The sequence below is a fragment of the Colias eurytheme genome, chromosome 19 (genome assembly GCF_061535395.1).
Source record: "Colias eurytheme isolate Ceu_HAF_F1 chromosome 19, ilColEury1 Martin Lab GWU primary, whole genome shotgun sequence".
Classification (NCBI taxonomy): domain Eukaryota; kingdom Metazoa; phylum Arthropoda; class Insecta; order Lepidoptera; family Pieridae; genus Colias; species Colias eurytheme.
In genome coordinates this window covers 4049708-4076268 of record NC_142998.1, presented here as the reverse complement: position 1 = coordinate 4076268, position 26561 = coordinate 4049708, and the positions used below count along the sequence as shown (strand labels likewise).

The 26561-nt window shown below is 32.0% G+C and overlaps 1 protein-coding gene across 1 annotated transcript in view; it reads right to left on the bottom strand.

Annotated features, from left to right (window-relative positions):
• The window catches only part of LOC149900109 (adipokinetic hormone/corazonin-related peptide receptor variant I-like), a 63171-nt gene that overhangs the window by 22945 nt on the left and 13665 nt on the right, over positions 1-26561 (bottom strand). The window contains exons 2-4 of the mRNA XM_090113392.1: positions 20933-21054; positions 7515-7620; positions 3299-3503 (exon numbers count right to left, since the gene is read on the bottom strand). Of these exons, the coding sequence (XP_089969518.1) occupies positions 3299-3503; positions 7515-7620; positions 20933-21054 (433 nt within the window). The remainder of the gene's footprint in view (positions 1-3298; positions 3504-7514; positions 7621-20932; positions 21055-26561) is intronic.

The window sequence follows — 26561 nt, the reverse complement described above, 5'->3', positions numbered from 1 at the left end:
ATACATGTCATATTTTTTGAAATAGTTCAACACAAAACAATTTTCAATTATTCCTTTAACTGAATGTGAAACATTTCGGACTTTGACACCCGGAAATTTCTGGAAGTGAATTGTACCTACAATGTGTAGCTTAGAGCTATCAAAGGTTTTTAATTAAGCACTCTATGCTCTATACATACGATTTGGAAATTATCCTAACATAAAGGAAAGAATAGGAGTGTAATCTATACTAATATTGTAAAGCTGAAGAGTTTGTTTGTTTGTTTGAGCGCGCTAATCTCACGTACTACTGGTCCGATTTGAAAAATTATTTCGGTGTTAGATAGCCCATTTATCGAGGAAGGCTATAGGCTATATACCTATCATATCGCTAAGACTAACAGGAGCTGGTAAAACCGCGGAGCACAGCTAGCCAATGATATATTGGTAAGGTTTGTAATTTTACTATTTCTGTTAGCTTCAATATGCACATAAAACTAAGGAATAGAAGAAGAAGCTTTTCAATGCTCTTAAACTCTTAAAATATATCAACAATCCATAAATGATGATTTTACATACTTTAACAATTAATTCAAGATATTATTGCTTACAATAACATATTCTACACTTAAAGGCTTTAAAAATACAACTTCAAAAGGGTTCATTGCGAACTTAGGAGAAATATTTCAAAATCTTTATTTCAATTATTTATTTTTAAATCTATTTTATACTAAAATTAATTAAACATAATCAGGTCAATGTCTCACGCGCAGAGTAATAAAAATCTCGACACGCTTTTGACCAAGTCTAGTATAGTATATAGTAGTATATAGTATTTTATTATGTTTGACTAAGTTAATATTATACTTGTTAAACATTGAACCATAAAAGACGAAGCAAACAGAAACTCTACGTTTATTGTTTCATTCACCTAGAATTCAAGATAGAATTTTCTATCAAATAAAAGACGTATTAACAATAAAATATGTACAAACAGTAAACATTGTCATAATAGTATTAAAAAAATAAATATAAAGTCGTTTCAATTCCCGTAGAGTCCTGAGTAGAGTAATATGTTAAAGGTACAAAATATAATATACGTTCTGAACAATTTTCTGTAAAAGAAAGGGATTACAATGGTTTAAATGCAAGGAAAAATATCCTCCTGTAAAACTGAAAAACTATTGTTCAAATCATTTCAGAAAAATAAAATGTTGTTTTGCCAAATAAAGATGTATTTATGAGTTATGACCTTTATGATCGATCTTAATAATCTCTCTTTAACATTGTAACAACTATATTTTTCCGGGCGTTTCTCTAGCAGTCATATAAAAATAAATTTCATACAAAAGTAAATAAACAGCTTTGTGAATAGAGCTTCACACTTGATAATAAAAGGCTTAAAATAAAATAGTATTAAATCTAAACGATGGTACTATACTTGTCGTAAGACGCTTATGTGATTTGCTAGAGCTGAATGGGTTTTAGCCATTTACTTTGAATAGATTAAACTTTATTTTATTTGTGAAGTCGTCGTGCTTTTATGCAATTATTTAAGCTTAAATCAAAAGTCCCGTTTTGTTTTAAAAGCGACTAAAGTGATTATTCAATATAATGTGCTCTTTATTAGATTTAAATTGCGTTATAAACGATCTTTTCATCTTATGTGAATTCTGCTATTTTTCGTGAAATTAAACATTGTGAGGACATAGACAATATGACGGAGAATCAAAAAGTTCTTTGACATTTGTCGCGTTAATGAAATTTGTTTAAAAACAGTCCAACAACAGAGAGCAACTTGTACAAATTAAAAAACCCTAATCTATCCTAATCCCGACTTAATGAATCCTGCCGTTTCATAGATTAATTTTGAATAACGAACGAATAGACAAAAGCCCTTAAAAGTTACGATTTACGGAGGTAAATTTCATGCACGACGCACTAGTAAATTTATTCTTATAGATTCAATACAACTTTTGTCCTGGCCAGGTCCTACAGTCGTTTCTACTGTAATACCTACTGTTATCCCACACTAATAGCCGTTAAAACCTTAATCTCCTGATCTGCAACCTCATCCCGATCCTTAAGCACTCCTTCATTATTCAGAAGTCATTATCGCCCGTAAGACGTTTGACCTCAAGTCGTGATAATTGCCTCTGTCCTAAGAGAATAGCACGACTCCACACAATTACTGTAGAATTAGGAAAAGCAAACAATATCGGTCTGGTTCTACCTACTTTTAATTACTTGTATTTAGCTTATAAAATACTGGAAAATGTTGTATTTTTGTTCATTTTAACGGTATATTTTTAATGCAAAATACTCAATTACAAAGTATTCAATAGAATATTTGTGCAATATAAAAAAATGTAAATAAAAAAGATAGTACAGTACAAAAATAACTTATATAATGCTCTTAAAATTAAATTTAATGAGGAACTAAATCTGATAATACAAAGCCTATGCGCCGTGATTATAAATAAACTATTTCTCTTGATCGTGAAATATTTCAAAGCGCACTCAAAACTCCTACAATATAATTAAACGCAAACAATATCATGTTCATTTCTTAAAATAGTCACAAATCATCATAATTTAGCCTCTAAATTCCCATTATTTCTGCCTAAATGAAAGGTTAACATTCAGAACACGTGCATAATATTCACGCTTAGGAAAGCATGCTATTGTTTAAGGCATTTGTGGTTGGTTATAGCTTGTGCAGACATCGTACATTGCTGGCTATATAACATTATGTATGTGAGGTATTAAACCTGGCGTTCAATGTAAAACACATTGGTTAACCGGGCTCTAAAGTACCTACGCATGCACGACTATTTCAGTTTATGTAAATTAAATGTACGTATAGTTTCGGATAGCAATATTCGAAGTTAACTTAGCCGCAGACGTTTAAAACTAATACTAGTAGTAAACAGGTCTGCGTAAATATCAAAAGACTAAACATAAATCATAATCATATTTTGTTTTGTATGAGTACTACGACATCTAAATTAAATTGTAAATTGGCTTGACAGTTTTTTGGTTAATGGATAATTAATTAAAATAATAAGCCAATTGTGAAAACTCTTTGTCTCAGTAGAAATTATTATTTATTTTTGGATCAATCTACATAGAGATATAAAACAAATACAAAAATAGAGCTGATAGATTCTTCTTTTAAAATTATATCAATATTAAATACACTCGCAGCATTTCGCAACGCACACACACACACAATAAACATCTCAAAGTAAAAAGTCGTTCAAACCATTATAATCGATCGCTATAAACAGTATAATCTAAAGTTAGGTCAAGCACTCACCAGACATTTCAGTGGAATTCTTGGATATTTCGCAGAATATACACGCGTAGCAAACCGTAATTATCACTAACGGTAGAAAGTACATAGCCAGCAGGCATGTGACGTTGTACGCCAGCTCTTGGTGTTGGTTCGAGAAAGCCTCGAAGGATACACACTGCTCGAACTCCGGGACCGTCGGATGTCGCATCACGCGGAACACGAGGCTCTATAACAAAGAATAAACGATTTAAATACAAAAAAAAACCGGCCAAGTGCGAGTCGGACTCGCGCACCGAGGGTTCCGTACAAACCTGCAAGGTTTACAAAGTACAATTTATGGTTTTCGTAATTTTTCCTTTATCAATGCTATAAGACGTTGCTTCGTACCAAATTTCAAGATTCTAAGTTCACGGGAAGCACCCTGTAGGTTTTGATTCCCTTGCAAGTGTCAAAATTTGCGGCATAAACGGCTGTATCTTTTGATTGCGTTGGCTTAGAAGTTTGATTTTTTCACAGCTTCAAGGGACAGTAGACCTGAGTAATTGATATAAATTTCAGTTTCATACCTCCACGCGTTCCTGAGAAAAAGGGTCTTGACAGACGGACGGACGGACGGACGGACAGACGGACAACAAAGTGATCCTATAAGGGTTCCGTTTTTTCCTTTTGAGGTACGGAACCCTAAAAAACAATAAAATTTTGAAAAGTTACAATGTATATTTTTTTATTAAAATGCATGTGTTATAGAGGATTGAATAAATGCTCTAAGTTTTTGTGAGTGACACAATAATCGATGAATTTCTACAACAAAAAAAAAAACACAGAAAATAATTATTTTTAGGGTATGATTAATCACCTCTGCTCTAACGCTGTCACACTGATAACGTCATTTATAAATATTACGAGTTTATAATAGGAACCAAGGATTAAACGTGATAAAACCTTAGTAAACCTTCTAGTCGTTTCAATTAAATTCCATATTTTCTATCTCACTTAGTTCATAAACGAAGAAATAACATATTTCACAGATATTAAAATAATCAAAGACTAAAACCTTCAAGTCGTTTCAATAAAATGATGGCGTATTTTCCATTTGACTTCGTCCATTTTCCCCTCAAGCTACCCCTAATAGGATCTAATTGCCTGTCTTTGTAAATGCTAAGCTGTAAACTTGACTTTACAAGATATGTGCGTTATATTTTATTTTGCTGAACTAATTGTTTTTTTGTAGAAATTTGAAGTAGCTTTTGCTGGGTCTAAATTCATTTATAATATTATGAATGAGATCAAATGGTAATATGCTTTATTGGTTATTTATACTTTCCCATTTCTGTAGTTTTAGGTAAGTTAGTTTTGAATGCTTTAAATTATTTGTCGTCATATTATTTTTACATAACTACAGCGAATTCATAATAAAACTTACTCGTTATTTAGTTTCACGCCTAATTCAATTTATTATTTCAAATTTAAGTATATGTATGTAAATTATACAACAAAAATATTTGCGTATTTGGACAAGCTAATTTTACGGACTACTGGTTTGAATTCAAAAAATATTTTCGTGAAACAATATTTTTATTCGTTCCCTTAAGCCTGTTGACATGGTTACGACAAAGCTGATGAAACATAATATAATTTATTTTAATGAATTTGGTTTAACTAGCTGTAATTTAATTTTGAATAATGAGATTTTACAGTTGGCATTTAGTTAATATCGCTGTAAGTTTACACTAATAATAAATATTTTAATAATAAATATTTCAGGCCAATTTTCACACACGGCACGATCTGATCCCATACTAAGCTTTCGCTTGTGTTAAGGAAACCAGATGGCTGATAAACATACATATATAATTTTAAATAAATACTTATATATAGATAATTAACACCCAGACACAGAGCAAACATCTATGTTCATCACACAAATATTTGCCCCGGGTGGGGATCGAACCCACGACCTCTGGCTTGGAAGGCAGGGCTACCAACCAAGCCAACCGGCCAGTCGTAAATACAGTATCTATGTAGCTGTTTTAATGGTTAGGGAGCCAGGTGCAAATTTGGTTAACTATTTCCTCTCAAGAGATAATTCGTCAGACGCATGAGAGTATAGTATTATAAAGCCTCGTGAACGTCAGCTGGCGCTCTGTTGGGGGGGTGAGCGGTTGTAGCCTCCCACGCACATAGGAAAAAAAATACATTCATTCATTCATTTCCTCTCAGCTAAAAATTTGTCAAATTGTAGCTAACCCAATATCTCAACGAAAAAAAATAGTCAGCTGGTTACAACATGGTGTATTATACGTCAGCTGGTGCTTGAACATGAAAGTTAAATTTAAAGAAAAATTTATTTTCCGTTATTTCCTCTCAAACAAAAATTTACCTGATGATAGCTTATATGTAACTGTGGATAAATATATATGTCAGCTGGCTGTATCTTGGTGGAAAAACCGTCAGCTGATACGGGAGGCTACAACCGCTCTTCCCCCCAACCGAGCTCCAGCTGACGTTCACGAGGCTTCATAATACTATACTTTGATGCATTTTACTAATTATCGCTTGAGAGGAACTTGGTCATAAAATCTGCTGCTGGCTCCCGGACCATAAAATTTGAAATTACCTACAGTTTCATTTGTATGTATTGTAAACAGATTAAATTTCTAGTTGACAGCAAAGACATTATTACAATTTTTACATATATTTTATTAAAAGTTTGATGACTTTAAAACATTCCCAGTTAATTTAGCTATTCGGAATTCTGAGAAACATCAATTAACTAATATGTATTTGAGAACCCTTGGAGCAAATAGTATACCTAACATCAAAGTCTATATCGGAATTACTTTTAAAGCTTGTAACTAGCATGTACATATTATATATTTTTTTTCATTTATCGACATGTGATTAAAGAAACTCGTTTCAAATAAAATTTTATTTCTCTGCTTTTGTGCGGGGACGGACAGTAATCAAAACTTGTGATTGAATTTGACCCACTTTTCCTTTGATTTTTACTGGAATTTTTCAAACGCATTTTTGTATTTACTATTTTCTAAATCTGGAAAATAGTTCAATTTAAGTAATAAATATTCTGTAATACTAATATCCTGTGCGGTGTAATTGTATCCCATTTAGTTGATATAAAGGAATAAAAAAAATATTTTATTCGTGTTGTTTATTCCATAATTTATTTTAAATTTTACATTAACGGGAGTAAAGTCCCAAACTCAAACTAGTTAAAAATTTAAAATAGGCATACAAATTAATTAGTCTCTCATATTGGTTTTAGTTTGTTTGTTTGTCAGCCGTTGTTACAGTTATACGAACTAATCAATATCCGCCTACGCTTTTATTTATTCCAAAACTATATTGGATTTTCACAAAATAACACCGAATTTATTGAGATTGTATTTCATAAAATATAAAGCCATTATTCAACTTAATTAATACCCCAAAAATGTGGTTTTGGTACTCTTATATTATTTCGTATTTTACCTGTAGACTATATTAAGTTAGACTATAGAGTTAGATATTAGAGTAAGACTATATTACTTTGCGTCGAAATGTATTAAAAAGCCTCCCCAAAACGACTTTGACATAAAATATTGTGTAGATATTACGTATTCAAATTCATGTATGGTCCAAGATCCCAAAGCCGTAAGACATATTTTTTTTTTCTAAAGCATATAAGTTTCGGTTCACAGTAGTCTCTAGTGTACTTTACTACTACTTACATACTACTACTACTTTACTTGGTACTTTTTAATATCTGAATGTTTGTGGAGCTCTACCAGTGACACCTGCACCACCTGAGCCAAAACTTTTATCAGACGCTTCAAAGCTCAAATAAATGAACTTAATTTATTTTTAAATGTCTGATTATTTGATATGTTATTAAGGGCTGATTTTTCAATCCTTGGATAAAACTTACTCGTGGAATAATGTATAAAACTACCATTTTTAAAACGTATTCTAATTGTCCGTATTTGACAGTTTACGTGGCATTTTAATATTATCGTGTAATACTTTATTGGACGGATAACTTTTAACCAAGCATTTAAAAATCGGCCCTAAGATAACTATTACAATGTTATATTTAATCAGTCAGACAAATTACAATGACCAAATTTAATAATCTTAGCTATTCCTGACGTATAACTTTGTTCATATAATTGTTCTATATATTACACAGATGACTTCATATGAAATACTCACAGGGATTTTAATAAGCAATGTTACTTACTTGAGGTACACTACATAAGAGAGCGACGACCCACGCCACCGACAGCATTGTTTTACTTCTCTTTCTTGCTATGGCCAAGCGGAGTGGGTATAAAACTGCGAAAAACCTGCAAACAAAAACAACCATTTCATAACTATATTTTTATTTTGAAATACGATCAAAAAACGTCTAAAGATATTTTTATAAACATTGATTGACTACTAACTGCTTATTTTATATCTGAATTTTATAAGGTCAACAAAAAATACTTAAACATTATAAGCTTATATTTATTACGTAGCAACAAAGAGCAAAAATACAATATTAAGAATTTATGTTAATATTTTAATCTTGTAACACAATTCATCAAAAGATTTTCCACTTTATTTCCCTAAGAGACAAAAGATAAATATTTAAGATTATGAGGATGAAAGGAGATGAATGAGGTAAGTTATTTAATATTATTTTAATATATCCTAGTACGATAATATTACATTGCCTAAATTACTAAACTAACAAATAGATTAGTATATACCTAATATAAATAATAACATCGAAATTTCTGAGGAAACAAATTATGAACTTGACGCATGTACAATACATATTTCCCGCTTTTTTTCACAAAGAAATTAAAATTTTTCGAATCCGGTTTTCTAAATAATATTTATCTAAATTATACGTTTATTTCTATGATAATAAATTAAATGAAAAACGAGTTTGAGACGCATCTTTAACGTCAATGTAGCGTGACCGTGACCAATGACTTCGTAGAATCTACTACTCCAGTGTCAATAAACCGAACAATCTTTAACAAAGCATTAAATAACGTTACAAACTCATCCAAAGACGACATTCAGTTCATGTCTGTTGGATTTAGCGACACTTCTATTAATTTCAACTTAAATTTAAAAGCTTTTAAGTCTAGATATTTAATTACTAACTTCATTAACGTAATTCCGACGAAATCACAATCATCAAACCATTTTTGCAGTTTATAACAACCACTTTAACAATTAGCTTTTATTTTAACAAAGGCGTTTAACAAAGCGAAGCCTAATTAATTGGGTTTTGAATGCCTCCAAAAATATTACAATAATAATGCTGCTTTAATAGACTCGTCTTGGTTGTAAACAACGCCCACGCTATATTTGTTTTGGTGTTAATATGGTACAATAAATAACAGAGCTTAACACATTTATTTATACGTGATTCTCATATATCTTAGTCTTACTAGTATATTATATTATTATCTGCTTAGATTAAGGATTGGTCTCCGCGCGCGCGCTACGACTAGATACCGCCGGCCGCGGCGTACTTGAAAAATGCGGCAACTTATAGTACGCCGAATTCGGCGTACCCAAGCCAGTCGTGTCACAAGCATTGTGTGGAGAGGGTGAACCGATAATTTATAAAGATTTTGAACAAAATCTGAAGTAAAATGCCTATTTGTGTCATAAAACTATTTAAAAATAATACAACAAAAAATAAGAAAGACACTGGGATCACGTACCATCACTAAGTATCGTATTATTCGAAATTTCTCCTTTACTTCGAAAAATTTTATCTACGAAAATACGACGCCATTCAGTGTTGCCGTATTGCATATCCAAAAAAATACACGTGGTTGAGGAAATATTTTAGCAATAATTTGAACTTTTTTTGTCAATACCATTACTAACACATGTATAAAAAAAGTATAATACAATAATTTATTTCTGTTAACCATGTTTAACTGACTCATATAATATGTTTTTTTTTTATTTCCGCTTTTTTACTTTTAAACAACCTTTGTGACTATAGTATAGTAGCGTCGCAAGTGGATTTGAGTCACATGTTCATGGATTCGATTCCCGGCCAGGTCAGGATGAAAAAAATATTTTTCAAACTTCTTTCCAAGATGCCAGATTTCCCATTTATGAGGTAAAATTTATGTAGCTGGCAGCCCAATTCTTCACACACACTAGCGTCTTTACAAATTGCCTAACACACACTACAGAAATGAGTTGCCGCACTCACAGAGCTATAATTGTTTTTAGGTGGGGCGGTATCTAGTCGTAGCGCGCGCGCGGAGACCAATCCATAATCTAAGATTATCTGATTATACGTAGTAGTAAATAGTAATAAAATCACACAACTCTACGATTCGTTGGTAAAATAATGATTTCCATCGAGTAACTTGCTTGTTAGTTGTACAGTTAGTTCAATGGTATGAAAAAGGATTTAGATAATATTATATAATAGATAATTCATATCTTTTCAATATCGTGTTTTTTCTAACTATAACTTTATCAAAAACAACCCTTTCATAATAGGATATTACCAAAAAATAAATAAACAGATACTCAAAGACCTATCAAAATTATTCTCTACATTTGAGAGCGCTAAAATTATACATGTCTATCTTCCCCTTTATCCCCTTTATCGTGATCGTTCTAATAAGCTTGTTTATAATAAAAAACGTTTATGTAAATTAACATTAACTGTATATAAGGAGGATTACATAATAAGAGATTAACGACAAGGCTATATCTCAGAAAACCTCAAACAAACAAAATGTTTCAATATAATACGATCTCTCAAATGAGCTAACTTATGCCTTCTGCTAATACTATAGATTACCGAGAGTTTCAGAGAAAACATAACAGTTTTAATATTTATATTTTAATTACAGTTACTGGAAATATTATGCATCATACCAGACTGTTCTTCTATAATCTATGTGATATGTTTTTAAAACTAACACTATACTACATTAAAACAAACTTCAAAGTACCAACCAATAATTTCACTGTAATATCCTTAAAACTACGTAATTATAATAAAGGTAATCGTTTAAAATCTACAGTAACGCTACAATTAATGTAATTATTACTTTGTCCCTTTGTAAAAGACTTAATTGAGGATTTTGTTAAAATGTTAACTACAACTGGGGACCATTAAAGATTTAATTTTAAAAGATAATTGGCATTTATCGTAGTGATTGTGTAAACTGTATCACTGTTATCATTCTATATTATTTTAGCCCGTTATCCTGGCCCAACCCTGGTTTAATTAATAAAAAATATGGCCTGTGTCGCTGAAAAATAATCTTATTTCCACCGATGAAATTGTGAAAATGGCTTCACTAATATTTTTTATTAGACTATGAAAATATACCTAACTATTTTGAATAGGTATTATTTGGAAATGAGGATTACAGTCTGTGAGCTCGGAAAAATCTATGCGAATTTTTACAATTTAAGAAAAAGCTTAGTTACCTGATTTGAAATGCTTTCGATTCAATTAGCAACATCACAACAACAAGAAAATTACTTAGTATTTTCTGATGTTTGATTTTACGCGAGTATTATACATTTAGAAATTAAAGACTTTTTAACGGATTTTAAACGCGATTTATTCATTCTATTATTTTCCCGACGTTTCGAACACTTTACAGCGAGCGTGGTCACGTGGAGACGGGGAGTCTAAAAAAAAAGTCTTTAATTTCTAAAAGAAAATTACTTATGAAATTAAAAAAAACACATTATAATCCCCGAGAATGCAACATGTGAAATTAACTTGGTTAAATTTAGTTCAAAATAATGTTAAGGGTGGTAAATGTTAAAAATACTTATGTATGTAATGACGATTCGAAAGTGCTACTAAATAGTAGTCTAATTGAATAAATGAATGTTTGAGTTTGAGTTTGAGTTTAACTAGGTACACTAAGTATATTGATCTAAGAAAGCTAGTATTAACTTAGCCGTAATTACTTTACTACTTGACTTTATGAATGACTGGTTTCAACTAAATTAGAGGGAGTTGTAAGAAGATTCCCAATATAAATGATTTTAAACTAAAAAAGATGTTATTTTTTTTAATATAAAGACTGGATCAGATCAACCCACTTTATTTTTGGGTTCAATATCATGAATGCACTTATTTTTGATTCACAAATATAATATGATGACGACGCGGTTGGCGCAGTGGTAAGGTAACTGCCTACTGAGCCGACGGTCCCGGGTTCGATCCCCGGTCAGGGCAAATATTTGTGTGATGAGCTCAATTATTTGTTCTTGGGTCTGGGTGTTATTATCTATATATGTATTTATTAAATATTATATTTATCGTCGCCTAGTACCCACAACACAAGCCTTAATTGAGCTTACTGTGGGACTAGGTCGATTTGTGTAATAATGTCCTATAATATTTATTTATTTATTTATTTATAATAAATAATGATGCCTTACAGCCAAATTAAAATTAAAGATAATATTAATATATCGTTCCAAAAATAAACTCTCGGTTTACAATATTTTAACGTAGGTAGATATTATGATCCATCGTAACTGACCGAATGGTTAATTAAGAAAATTACAGATTTTGATGTAAATACTACCTTTATAGAATTGTTATAGAATACATGTTTCCCTATTAGAATTAAAATGTATATGTTTTTTTTTTATTATTAACTAGGTTTCCGCCCCCGGCTTCGCCCGCGCAGTCAAAGAAAAACCCGCATAGTTCCCGTTCCCGTGGGATTTCCGGGATTGCGTCATTTTCCCGGGATAAAAAGTAGCCTATGTCCTTTCTCGGGTATCAAAATATCTCCATAGCAAATTTCATGAAAATTGGTTCAGTAGTTTAGGCGTGATTGAGTAACAGACAGACAGACAGAGTTACTTTCGCATTTATAATATTAGTATGGATTGCGCTTTAGTAATTTGTATTTACTCAATGACCTAAATACCATACCATAGTAGTATAATATAAAGAGTACCATACTACCATAGTATAAAAAGGAGTAGAGATAAACTACGATAACATGGCGCGCCCCTCCAAATTACTGTTTCAATGTGTGTAGTGACATCCTTACGAAGGAGTTTGTATGTAGTTGTACGTATTCGTCTTTAGTACTTTACGTCCAGATTTGTTGGTCAACTAATCATAAGTTGCTGAGCGCCCAAGACAACGCACGTGTCGTTTTCATAGAATACGTCAGTGCAGCGCCATTACTAATAGTAATGAGCGATTAGAGCGTGACTAGTCGAGCAACAAATCCGTGGATTTGTTTTTGTTTGACGGCCGTCTCATTACGCACACATGCGTTGTGAATCTTGGTGGTGCATTGTAAATACTTTCACAAATACTTTCAAATGTTTTGAATTTTGGAGGGGCGCGCCATGTTATCGTAGTTTATCTCTACGTACTGTTGCAAAGATAATGCTAACTAAATAACGAGTTTCGACAAACCGATGCATAATAAAGTTGCTTTACCAGCGTTTTCACAACTCCTTTCTTATTGCAGACGTGTCATTCCACCTTAGTAAGCGTAATAAAAGACGTTATCTTTTTCTGAAAAGGCATTTTTAATAAACCGTTCGTTGCTTTCCTCCCACGCAAAAAGATACTAATCCCAAAACTTCGAGCCGGCGTTAAATTTTAAAAACTCTAAACAATTTGTAAAGTCTTTTCTTACAAAGAAGGTAAGTTCTTAAATTTACCTTCTTTGTAAGTAAGCCTGAAACTCGATCTATGAGCGTTCATAAATATATTATTTATACAGGGTGTCCCAAAACTCAACGTCAAGCCAAAACAGGGCGATAGGATTGATTGTAACCATCATGAGAAAAATCTGAAAAAAAATCTATTCCATGCAGTTTGAAAAATATGGGCATTTAAGAAAAACCTAAAAATTTGGTCAACCTGTAACTATTTTTCGGTTATTTTGGTTAATTTTTATTATTTTTGTTCATTTAAACTTTGGAACCGTAACCCTAAATAACATTTCTAGAACCACAGTCAAAAATAATGACACAATTGCCCCAAGTTTCCTTGAATTGAAGACTATTTGTTAAACTATGAATTTAAAATTTTCAAAATTTGTCGACTTTGACGGCCCCTCCTTTAAAAAAAATGTACTAGAGTATCTTGGCAAGTGCCATTAAAAGTTGGCGCATTTAATCAGGATTGTAAAAAAGTACAATACTTGTTAGTTTCATACTAAAAAAAATGAATGAAAAAATAAAAACCTCAAGTAACCCGATTTTTGCTAACCCATTTTATTCAGTTAAAATGTTTTTTATTCGCACAAACTCTTGGTAGGTTCTTAGTTTTACGGCAAAATGATAAGAGAGATGGATAGTGGACATGTTTGCCATGAGTGAGCGAGACAGATAGTGACGCCACTTTTACCAAAGTCAACAAAAGTAAGTAAAATTAAAAAAATAATTAAAAATCTTGACCTAGTTTACTTTAGGTTTATTGAAATAAAAGTCAGATAGGGAAATAACATTTTTTATTACAATAAATGTTCAAATTGTTTACCATCAGCCTCAATACACGCCCTACATCTTCTTAAAAAAGATTTACTTATTAGCCGGGCATATCCTCGAGAGTTGGTGTCCTCAGCAGCTTGAGAAATTCGTTCACGCAGCTCGGCTACTCGCTCAATGGGCTTTGAATAAACTTTTTCTTGGAGAACGCCCCAATAAAAAAATCCAGGGGATTTAAATCTGGGGAACGGGCTGGCCACGAGATAGTGCCTGAACGTCCAATCCACCTTCCCGGATATTCCTGGTCAAGGAAATCTCTTACTTGCACTAAACACGATCGGAACGAAACGGCGTCACTATCTGTCTCGCTCACTCATGGCAAACATGTCCACTATCCATCTCTCTCATCATTTTGCCGTAAAACTAAGAACCTACAAAGAGTTTGTGCGAATGAAAAACATTTTAACTAAATAAAATGGGTTAGCAAAAATCGGGTTACTTGAGGTTTTTATTTTTTCATTCATTTTTTTTAGTATGAAACTAACAAGTATTGTACTATTTTACAATCCTGATTAAATGCGCCAACTTTTAATGGCACTTGCCAAGATACTCTAGTACATTTTTTTTAAAGGAGGGGCCGTCAAAGTCGACAAATTTTGAAAATTTTAAATTCATAGTTTAACAAATAGTCTTCAATTCAAGGAAACTTGGGGCAATTGTGTCATTATTTTTGACTGTGGTTCTAGAAATGTTATTTAGGGTTACGGTTCCAAAGTTTCAATGAACAAAAATAATAAAAATTAACCAAAATAACCGAAAAATAGTTACAGGTTGACCAAATTTTTAGGTTTTTCTTAAATGCCCATATTTTTCAAACTGCATGGAATAGATTTTTTTTCAGATTTTTCTCATGATGGTTACAATCAATCCTATCGCCCTGTTTTGGCTTGACGTTGAGTTTTGGGACACCCTGTATATACGTATTAACTCTTCCATTTAATTCTTACAATTATAACACATTATGTAGGACCAATTTTCTTACGAAACATATTATTATGAACTTTTAAAAAAAGAATTATAAGCCTATTGTCTAACAAACTTATATTCAAATTTTCACGAGGAGTTACGACGGTATTAAGCATGATCTACGCTACACCGTTTCGCGACCGGGCCGTGCCCCGTCCGGGGCTCGATCAAACATTATTGTATACTTTTTGTATGAAGAGATTCATGCCTGACCGTGACTCGATATTGTTTCATTTGTATCCCGGCTCCCACACGGCACGGCCCCGGCACTGTGTAGCGTGAATCATGCTTTATAGAAATAAACCTAATTTGAATACTTGAAGCAGACAACAAATGTTGTCATTGTTAAATTACTTACCTTCTTATCTTATAGTTCAACTAGCGACCCGCCCCGGCTTCGCACGGGTGCAATGCTGATACTAAATACACTACAGAAAAACTGTGAACGTTGTATATAAAAACATAGCGGCCCGGCCGGCCGGTACCGCCGCAAACGCTACGTCCCGCAATTTTTAAATCTGTAATATCTTCGAAAATATTCACTTAAATCATACGGTGTAAAGGGCCATATAGATCTATATTAAATGAACAATGTATTCAAGGTATTTAATTGGTTAAGGATTAATGCTGTATTGGTGAAAATCGCTTCGAAAATTAGCTATTATTTGTCGTAAGAAGTAAATGACAAAAAAATGTTATTGTGGGTTATCCATAAGAGATAGACATATACCATCGCGGACTTTTCTGTAGACCTTTTCAATGTGTATAATACTTAGTACATTATTTTGATAAAACTCGTAGGGTTCAGCCTGCGTTTGCAATATAAGCGGAAACAATGTAATTTTTTACGACATCACATTAGAAACCTCAAAAATAACAGTACTTCTCCACTATTTAATGGATGTTATTATACATATAAACCTTCCTCTTGAATCACTCTATCTATTAAAAAAAACCGCATCAAAATCCGTTGCGTAGTTTCAAAGATTTAAGCGTACAAAGGGACATAGGGACATAGGGACAGGGAAAGCGACTTTGTTTTATACTATGTAGTGATCAGAGTTATATTCAAAATATTATGCTGGATTGAGTTGCACTAGAATTTCACTTGTCATCATCATTACATAGTATAAAACAAAGTCGCTATTTCTGTCCCTATGTCCCTTTGTATGCTTAAATCTGCAAAACTACGCAACGGATTTTGATGCGGTTTTTTAATAAGATAGAGTAAGTAGTTCAAGAGGAAGGTTTTAGTATATAACTTATTAAGTTTTAGATATAGCGGCCGAAGCCGCGGGCGGAAAGCTAGTGCTTTAAAAATACAAAATTGTGTACCTACTTTAACAATCCCCATATGCGATATAATATCACAATTTTGTATCAGATATTATGCTCCTCTTGCAAAAATATTAATATTGGTGATAAAATTCTTTTATAATATAAAATGTTCGTAGATACTTAGATCGAATATTGCTTTTTGAGCTTCATATATGTATTTGGAACGTATGAAAATATAACTAATATATACCATTATTTTACAAAGCAACTAGCTCCGCTCCGCGGTTTCACCCGCGTGGCTCTGTTTTTGTTGGTCTTAGCGTGATTATATATTGCGGTGCCCATAGCCTTCCTCGATAAATGTGCTATCCAAAACCGAAAAATTTCTTCAAATCGGACCAATCGGAGTAGTTCTTGAGATTAGCGCGTACAAACAAACAAACAAACTCTTCAGCTTTATAATATTATTAGATTTAATAATTCAATTCTATGGATGTTTACGAAAACAGGCAATAACGTGACTATTACAATGCTTTATAAATTATAATTATTATAATATAAACATATTACTTCGCGCCGACGTCAACATAATTAAATTCTGGCTCAACTACCAAGAACTAATGGATCTTAGGAAACTACTTACACTCTTATTATCTTCCTTCATAAATTTAGGATGATATTAGAAATTAATTTCGTGAAAGTAAATTGGAAAAAGATGGAAAATAACCATGAACGTTTTTTAAAATTGCTCAAAACTAATAGATATCTATTATGTATATTCGTTTTCAGTTAATTTTCCAATCATAATAGAAAGTTACTTAAATCTTATTTTTAACAAGTAGATAATTTGCGTAAAACTAGTTTTGACATACAGCCATACAGAAATTAACGCAAGTCATACAACCAAGAAGCTTATACGAGTATCTAAAACACCATACAACTCATCATAGGTACGTGTTACCTATAATTTTTATCGTCACGACCTAGATTGTTTTAAAAACGAAATATTAATTCGACTAATGCTAAACAATACGCCAAATATGAATAATCAAATTATATACCTACATTAATTTACCGAATTATATAAACTTAGCAATTTAGTAGAAATTCATTCATTCATTAATTAATTTCAATCTGAAATAAATGTAAAAAATCAACCCCTTTTTATAAAAATGCTTTTACATTTGGCAACTTCAAACAAAGAATAAGACGCTTTTAATTAATTACATTCATTGCGAAACTTTTACGGATATTTAATGGTACATTTATTACAAAAGGTACAAAATACAAAACTCATCCAGGATGTCACTTAGATATTTATAAGACCGTATAAATTAATGTCACTCGCCGTACTATGAAATGGAACCCTTTACCTTGATTTATTGTAGCATTATGATATTCCCAAAAAGTGACACAATATGTTTATCAGATATATCAATGTTCCGCGTTGTGTCCTAATATAGAGCAGGCTCCAAGGAGATGTTCGTTTGCAAAAATAGCGGACCTAAATCTGACTTCTGATATATATTGTATAGATCCCAGACATCCTATAGACAGATGTTGCCAACCAGTTTTGTGGTCCCCCTCCCCGCACCCCGGTAATTAAATATTGCATACAAAGAAAAAAATAAAAATTTCCAAAACATGCCCTGTGGGGTATCAAATGTAAGAGCTTATTGAGTCGATCACGAATATATAGCATACTATAACATTTCTTACACTTTCTCTAAGATTTTTTAGAAAATTTACGAAAATGCTCCATTTTTGAGTTAACTTTAAACCACTATAGATTGAAAACTCATGAATATATTTTTTAAATTATTATTTTAAATAATTAACAATAGTCCATTGTTTACGATTCAATAGTTTCTAATTAGTTATCTTGTGTCTATTTAAAATATAATGGTTACGTATAATTTACAATATAATATGAGCGAAAATAATATATATTTCTTAGAACATACTTTTTCTAGTTTATAGATCAAAATAGATCTTTGCTCCTTTTTAACGTAAACGTTGTAAAGATAAATCCCCACGTTCAATCCTTATAAAAGTTTCACTTCCCACTAAGTGCGATTAACTTTAATCTTCTGTACTAACGTCACATTCGTTCTAACTTCAAATTTTATCGTGAGAATTCATACAAATCGTGGATGCATTACGTTAAAACCCAAGGGACTTTTCAACTACTAATCTAAATCGAAATATTCTAGTGTCACTGTTGAAATAAACTCCGAAATGGCTTTACCGATTTTTATGAACTGTTCAACCGATTCAAAAAAGGAGGAGGTTCGACTGTATATATTTTTTGTATTTGTTACCTATGAACTTTGGACTTTGATAATTCTTTTTTGATTTGGAAGCTGGTGCCTGCCATTTAAATGCCATAAAAAATTTGTGTAGTTCTGACTATTCAAGGCAGTTGTATATTTTTCATAAAATGTGCTTGATTACTTCATTAAACAAATTATGAAAGCCTTATTCCACTCTTATAAATTCTTTTCAACGATTAAATTAAATGTTATTAAGAGATTGTATTGTAATTAAGAGAAAACTGAACGACAACGTTTTCTGTTTAATTGATGAGATATTGTAGGAACAAAGAGGAACGTTTGTTTTCTGTATGCAAAGAAAAACAAAAGAATTATTGCACATGGCCGATTTAAATAACAATTGGAACGATTAATGAAGTTTTTAAGGTGAATAACGTGGACTGAAATGTGATTTTAATTTATTATTCATTGTATGTTTGATTCCTTAATAAATTAATAATATCTTGTGTAGGTATATTTTTAAATTTCGTATTCAACATATTTTACAATCATTGTTTACTTGTATTTCTTCGATTGCAAGGTAACCATTTCATGGTTACGAAATAATTTATTTTTAGTTCTTGGTATTTCTTGTGGATGCACACGTCATCTAACCACTTCAAATTCGGGAAAATAAAAAACTATTCTTGAAATAATTCGCTAGGTAGGTAGGTACTTACATTGCTATACTAACACTAGGATAAGATTTTACTAACACTATATGGGCTATGTGGCCTGAATTAAATGAATTTTATTTATTTTATTTATTATTATTTATTTATTTATTGCATAAGTCACATTTTATTCATGTTTCTATCAATATCGTACATATTTCAATATCTCGAAGTTCATTGTATAAGAGTAACAAGTAACAATATACTGCCATATTGATTCTGCTACGTAACATACTTGAGCAGAAATCTCAATCAAACTCTCAATGCATGGTCAGACATTATCCGTAATAACTTCAACACGTGGTCGAGACACGTGAGGAAACAATAGCGTTGCATTTAGTATAGTTCATGGAAAATCATTATGAAAAAGCTGTTATTCAATTGCTGATAGCTACGAAGTACGAACAACTTTACGAAAATGCGTCGAATAAATAAACAAATAAACAAATCGTTTATTTTACACCATGTTACATACATTTAATAACCCAGGTTCCTAATATGTGGTCGCGGAAGAATTCCAACAAATACCCGCGGCCCCATCATTAAAGCGGCTCGACGGAACACAGTGGGGTTTTAGTCGGTAAGAATCCGACATAACCCACGGCTCCTTCCCCGGGGGCCGTGGGTATCTTTGGAAGATTTCCCCACTATAAAAAAAAAGGTTCCTAATATGTATAGTTATAAACTGTTTTTCGGGAGCTTGGAGGAGGTTAGACATAATTTAGTAGATATTATCTATTCTGAAGAGATGACATAACCGAATTTTAAAAATCTACATAAACAACCATAGACACCTGTTAACATAAAGCTTTTAAATTAGGGCTTATAAAGTGTCCTAACGTTATTAAATAAGTTCAAATCGCTCAAAATGCTCTTAATTTTCCATTTTTTTTTTGTATACAATTACTACATATTAGTATGTGTGTAAACAGTATGAAAAAAATAAAGTCCTTGAATATCTGTTATGTACATTACTTCAATAATTCTTATAATAAGGGACACGTGGATCAAATTACATACTAGACTCATAACATTACGTATTATCTTGATACAATGTAGTACTTACTACTTGTTTATCTCAAATACATCAAAGAAGATTATCCTCATGTCCATTAGACGTCTTTCCAAATAAAATTATTTAATAAATGTAATAATCTCTTCATTCATTGAATAAAATCTTAAAAATGGTTCAAGTTATTTGAATAATACGATATTGTTCTGGCCTCAATACCACAAAGAATTAAATGTTACATATTTTATTATATTAAAATCGAGCTTATTAATTTTGAATATTTTTTCGCTTCCATTCATTTTTACCTAAGGCTTTACCAGCTTATTATATAATTGTGTGGAAGATTTCTTACAAAAAAACTTATTTAAATTAATTTCCGATCTAAAAGAATACTTTATTTTTTTTACCGAAATGATTTTAAATTGGATTTTATGATATTACTAGCTTACTGCCCGCGGCTTCACCCGCTTTGTCTAAATACTAATAAATTATATACCTTCCTCTTGAATCACTTTATCCATTCAAAAAAATCGCATCAAAATCCGTTTCGTAGTTTTAAAGATTTAAGCATACAAAGGGACATAAGGACATAGGGACAGAGAAAGCGACTTTGTTTTATACTATGTAGTGATTTAAGTTATAATATACCTATCCTTAAATAACATTAAAATATTGATGTATTTAATATTTATGTGTATCTACTATAACTTTTTTTAATTTTTCTCCTGACAATACAACAAAAATTGAATTAACAATATCTATCTAACCTTTCGCGTGTGATGCCGTGACCATACGAAATAGGGATTAATATCTATAAATATTCAATTATATACTTATTATTACCTATATTATTTATATTTATACACTTTTATACACATCTTACCTGTCTAATGATATGCAAACAAGAACATTTGAAGACAAATAGAGTCCAAACGCTCTCAATACTAGGAAAAACTTGCATGCCCAGTTGCCAGCTAACCAGGCGTTGGTTGTTCGCCAACCAATCTGAAAAAAAAATTATATTTTTACAAGGAAAGATCTTTTTTCTTTAGCATGTTTATTACTGTAAAAAGGCGATAAGAGCAAACCTTACTCAACAAAAGTTATAGATTGCAGCGGTATAATATCACGAATAAAATTTAACACCGATTGGCGCGAAAACACAAAGAGTGACAGATTCCAAATTCAAATGTAACATTTACAATTCATTTTTTCTTTGTTTTTTTTTTTTGGTTATGTGTTTATGGCCAGAGTCAAAGACAACATAGCTATAATATATTTACAAAAATACTTAAGTAGATAATGTATTAAATTTTAATATTTAAAAACATTGTTTTTCTACGGCAAAGTCAAATAAATACAGATATCATACTTTTATAGTTTTGACATACGATAATATTCATAAACTGAAAGTACCTTACATCTAACTTTAAAGCCGCGGATGCCATAAAAATGTATAAAGCTTATATTTTCATAACATTGCCAACAATTCTTGCTCAATTTTAATTCTTAAAACTTCCATAATGCTAGTCTTTGTCAGAAGAAATTGAAATTTGAAAGTTACTATGCTCGTTCTTTTCATTTTTCAACATGGTTAATAATTAAGTTTGGGTTGAGAATTCGCTAGTTCTTTTCATCCCGACTCTCCATTTTAATTTTTGAACATAATACCAGTAGGAAAATTTACTAACGACTTTGCGACCGGAAAAAGAATAAAAGGAGACTAAATTTTTACCCAAGGAATAAACTCAACAATAATTCTATAAATATTAATTAAATTGGGATGTAAGTTGAAATCTCAAACAATGTAAAAAATTTCATGATACAAAATGAACATGAAATAAAAAGAAAAATTGTATCGAAAAGCTTTCTAGGTAACTTCAATAAAAAATTTTACATTTTAAAGATATTTTATTTAAATTTATTTTATGTTTATAAAAAAAAGATGAATGAATAGACATCTCAACATCTTGATAACTTTTCATTCATCCAAAATAACTAAACCTTAGGGTGACAAATCAACATCGAGCTATGCTGCGCTGTACTGCGCTGTGCTGTGTTTGGTCAACTCGCTCGTCTAATATTTTAATGAGGATACAAACAAACCATGCTGTGCTGCGCTGTGTGAGGCTACGCTCTGTTTAAAAACGCAGCAGTCTCGAGCGAGGCGCGCTACCCGCCTTGCTGAGCCGCGCTGTGCCGAACTGTGCTATGTTTTTATGGAGCTCTGCCATGCTGCGCTGTGTCGAGCTTATCACTACATAATATAAAACAAAGTCGCTTTCTCTGTCCCTATGTCCCTTTGTACGCTTAAATCTTTGTAACTACGCAACGGATGCAGTTTTTTTTTAATAGATAGAGTGATTCAAGATCAAGGTTTATATGTATAATAATATCCATTAAATAGTGGAGAAGTACTGTTATTTTTGAGGTTTCTAATGTGATGTCGTAAAAAAATACATTTATTCCGCTTACATTGCAAACGCAGGCTGAACCCTTCGAGTTTTATCAAAATAATGTACTAAGTATTTATACACATTGAAAAGGTCTACAGAAAAGTCCGCGATGGTATATGTCTATCTCTTATGAATAACCCACAATAACTTATTTTTGTCATTTACTTTTTACGACAAATAATGGCTAATTTTCGAAGCGATTTTAACCAATACAGCATTAATCCTTAACCAATTAAATACCTTGAATACATTGTTCATTTAATATAGATCTATATGGCCCGTAAATTATACACCGTATAATTTAAGTGAATATTTTCGAAGATATTACAGATTTAAAAATTGCGGGACGTAGCGTTTGCGGCGGTACCGGCCGGCTGCCCGGCTATATATTTTATACCCGTGCGAAGCCGGAGCGGGCCGCTATGTTTTTATATTGTACAACGTTCACAGTTTTTCTGTAGTGTATTTAGTATCAGCTTTGCACCCGTGCGAAGCCGGGGCGGGTCGCTAGTTAATAATAATTAAAATGATTTTTAGTCATTCGCAAATATTAAAAAAAAATCGTCTTCAGTGGCAATACTCTTTAGAAAATTCTCCGTATATTTCACGTATGGTGTGAGGTAACAAGCTACCGTGACTGGACTCTTTTAACGACAAAATAACACATAAAATATCCATATCCGCTTCTTCTTCACTTTCATCTTCATCGGATTCAACTATGTCGTAATGCTTACGTTTTTTTGAAAATAGGGTCATATTTGACGAGATAAACGACTACACGAGCTGCTGATTACTTTATACTGAGCTAGATTGTTTAGGATGTACTGAAACAAAATAGTATTGATCATACTTAGTTTATTAATTATTTTACTGACTTATAGTCTATCACAAATCAGTCCTCGAATTTGAGATGTTTTTCTTAAGTACTAGGGAAAACTAAATTAAAAACAGAACTTCTTTTTCAAAACAAACTTCTAAATAATAATAATAAACATATCAAAGCACATAATATTTATCTATGTTTGGCTTAGTTTTGAGCCTTGTCTGTCCATCTTTTCCCAAGTAAAAATCACTGGAACTTTCACTGTGTTTTTCCTCAGATATCTCTTCATTGTCATCGTCTTGCTCGGTTTCGTATGTCTCTTCTTGTACCTCCACGTTGTCTTCCACCTCACTGTCATTTTCGTCTTCATAGCAGAACCAGAACTTGATTCTTCCAGCAACAATCTGATTTGATCATCGTTCATTTTGACATGAAGTATGGCCTAAAAAATTGGTCAAAATATAATTTAGAGCAACATTCATACATATATTTTACTATACATACTTCATAAAGAATTCAAAGTCTGTAAAAATATATAAATGTACAAAATATATAATATTAATACTTACACAAAAAGTTGTACCTATAATCGCGTCGGTCTCATGGACCGATTGGCGCCAAATGCTATGACGTGAACTTCTGCCGACCACGTGACGTGCACTAAAATGAAGTTAGCCCCAAATCCGGAAACTAGCAAGGAACTCGACTTCACAGGATTTACCTGCATAAAAATAATTACGAAAATATGTTTCGTCGGTCTCACAGACCAACGCGCGAGTATAGGAAGGTTAAAAAACGTAGCTTAAGAAACACAGCACATCACAGCGCAGTACAGCGCAGCATCGTTTAATTGTTAAAAAAACGTAGCTTAAGAAACACAGCACAGCACAACGCAGTACAGCGCAGCATAGCTCGATGTTGATTTGTCACCCTTAGAGCACGACGCGGACGTAACAAAATTCTTGCGTCAAAAATGGTGTCTCGAAAGAATTTGATTTGACATAGAGCCAAAGAGAAATGTACACATTTAATTCTAGCAAAATACAGCGATTAATATAATACATGAAAAGCTTCGTCTAGAAACGAATGTTAACCTAATAATTTTAGTACTAGGAATAGTAGGTAAACTGGCCGATTACGAAGAGCTGGAACATAAACACATTCACACATTGCACATGTGTAGTGTCTGTGAAGACGCGCGCGGCGTGACGTCATACTGCATACGCATCATGAAAAGTCTGCCCGTCTCTCTCGCGCGCAGATTAGCTTATGAGAGTGAAGGGGACAATTAATGTTTTTTACTAGATTTCCGCGCGCGGCTTCGCCCACGTTTGCAAAGGAAAACCCGCATAGTTCCCGTTCCCGTGAGATTTCCGGGATAAAAACTATCCTATGTGTTAATCCAAGTTACCCTCTATTATTGTGCTAAATTTCATTGTAATCGGTTCAGTAGTTTTTACGTGAAAGAGTAACAAACATCCATACATCCATACATCCATACATCCTTACAAACTTTCGCCTTTATAATATATATTAGATATTAGATATTAGATATTAGATATTAGATTTTGCAATTGTTTATAAATACAGGATGATGTAATTTAAACAAAGACGTTAGGTATACTACTAACTATAATCGACGAGATAACTACTTCGCGGCACGCGGATTAGAATTTTTTTTTACTATACCTAGGTTAAATTATGTAACAATTTTAATAAGTTTTGTAATCTAAATGTAAAAGCAGTAAGTTAACATTTTCATACATAGCTGAACAATACAGCTTTTATTGTAATGTAGCCTTATCTCTTACGTGCTAGGGTTTCGCTTGTATTGTATGCGCATGTGTTATTTGTATTGTTTATATCGTTATTTTGCATTAGACATTAAATTTAATTATTATTTGATAATTGAATGATTATCAATACCTACTATATTACAATAAAATTGATTAGGTATAAGAATAAATAATTAAGTTCATCGATTGAGTTACTTTTAAATTGTTATTTTACATATAAGTTATGAGAGCTTTCATATTATCTTCAACACACCCATTTTACAATATTGAAGTCTACACTAGAATCGCATTTATTTTTGAGTAAAATTGCATACTGCATACTGTATAGTAAAATTGCATAATTGTGAGTACTGTGAACATGCCAGCTTTCCTTAATCGACCAGTAACTGTTTGTGACACTTGATGAAATGTTACTAGCTATAAATAAAGAATATAAAAGGACCACGTGCGTCCTATTCGTCTTATAACTGGCAACTTTATGAATTTTAAGTAGTCTATATTCATAAAAATATAAGTAAAACAATTCAACTTTCCAAAAGATAAATCTATTATTGCAGTAACTACTATATTATTAACTATATTTTGTCGATCTATTGAGTTTATATCATAGGCCATAGCCAAAGGTCACAAATTTTAAATGTTGATACCCTTATTGATACCTGTATTTGCAACCACGTTTAACATTGAGGTTAGATGTTTACGGCAGTGCAAGCTAGTGTCACTTGCAAGTGTAAGCTCCTTCGTACACTGGACTACTCAAATCTCCAATAGTGGACGATTTTAGTCTCCAAGCGACTACCGCCACACAAATCCATTGAGGTTCGTGCACTTGTCGCGTCGCCGACGCTGAAAATCGTGGAATCTTGCATACAATGCGGCTTACTTTTGTATGTTTCATGACTTTTCATATTATGTAGATTCCAAGTCGCTTTTATATAAAAGTATACAGGTTTAAATAGTCCAGTCCATATTATTCCACACAAAACATTCTAAAAATACTTATGCCAATAGGTATATTGTGGAGTATCTGCGGCACACATCTTTTCAGAAAATATCAGTTTGAGAATCTACAAGAACGAGATGAATAGGTCCCTCTATACGTAACGTCAATGTTGCCAATCTTGATATGCGATGATTACAGTTTGGATATATTACATTTACATTTTTATATAAATATACATTACAATACAATGCAATAAACAGAAGCTTTGTTAGAAAATACCTATAGTTCATAAATGTGTTAATATCTAAAATTGAATCTTTCCTACGCATGTGTTTATGAAACAAAATTATAGGACAGAAACGATTGAATTAGAATTTTGGCCAAAAATGATAGCGCCTAAATAAAATTTTCCTCAATACAAAAATCGATATCTAGAGCAGTTTTGATGCTTATTATTAGGTCATTAAGTAAAATGAAAGTTAAATAATTAATTG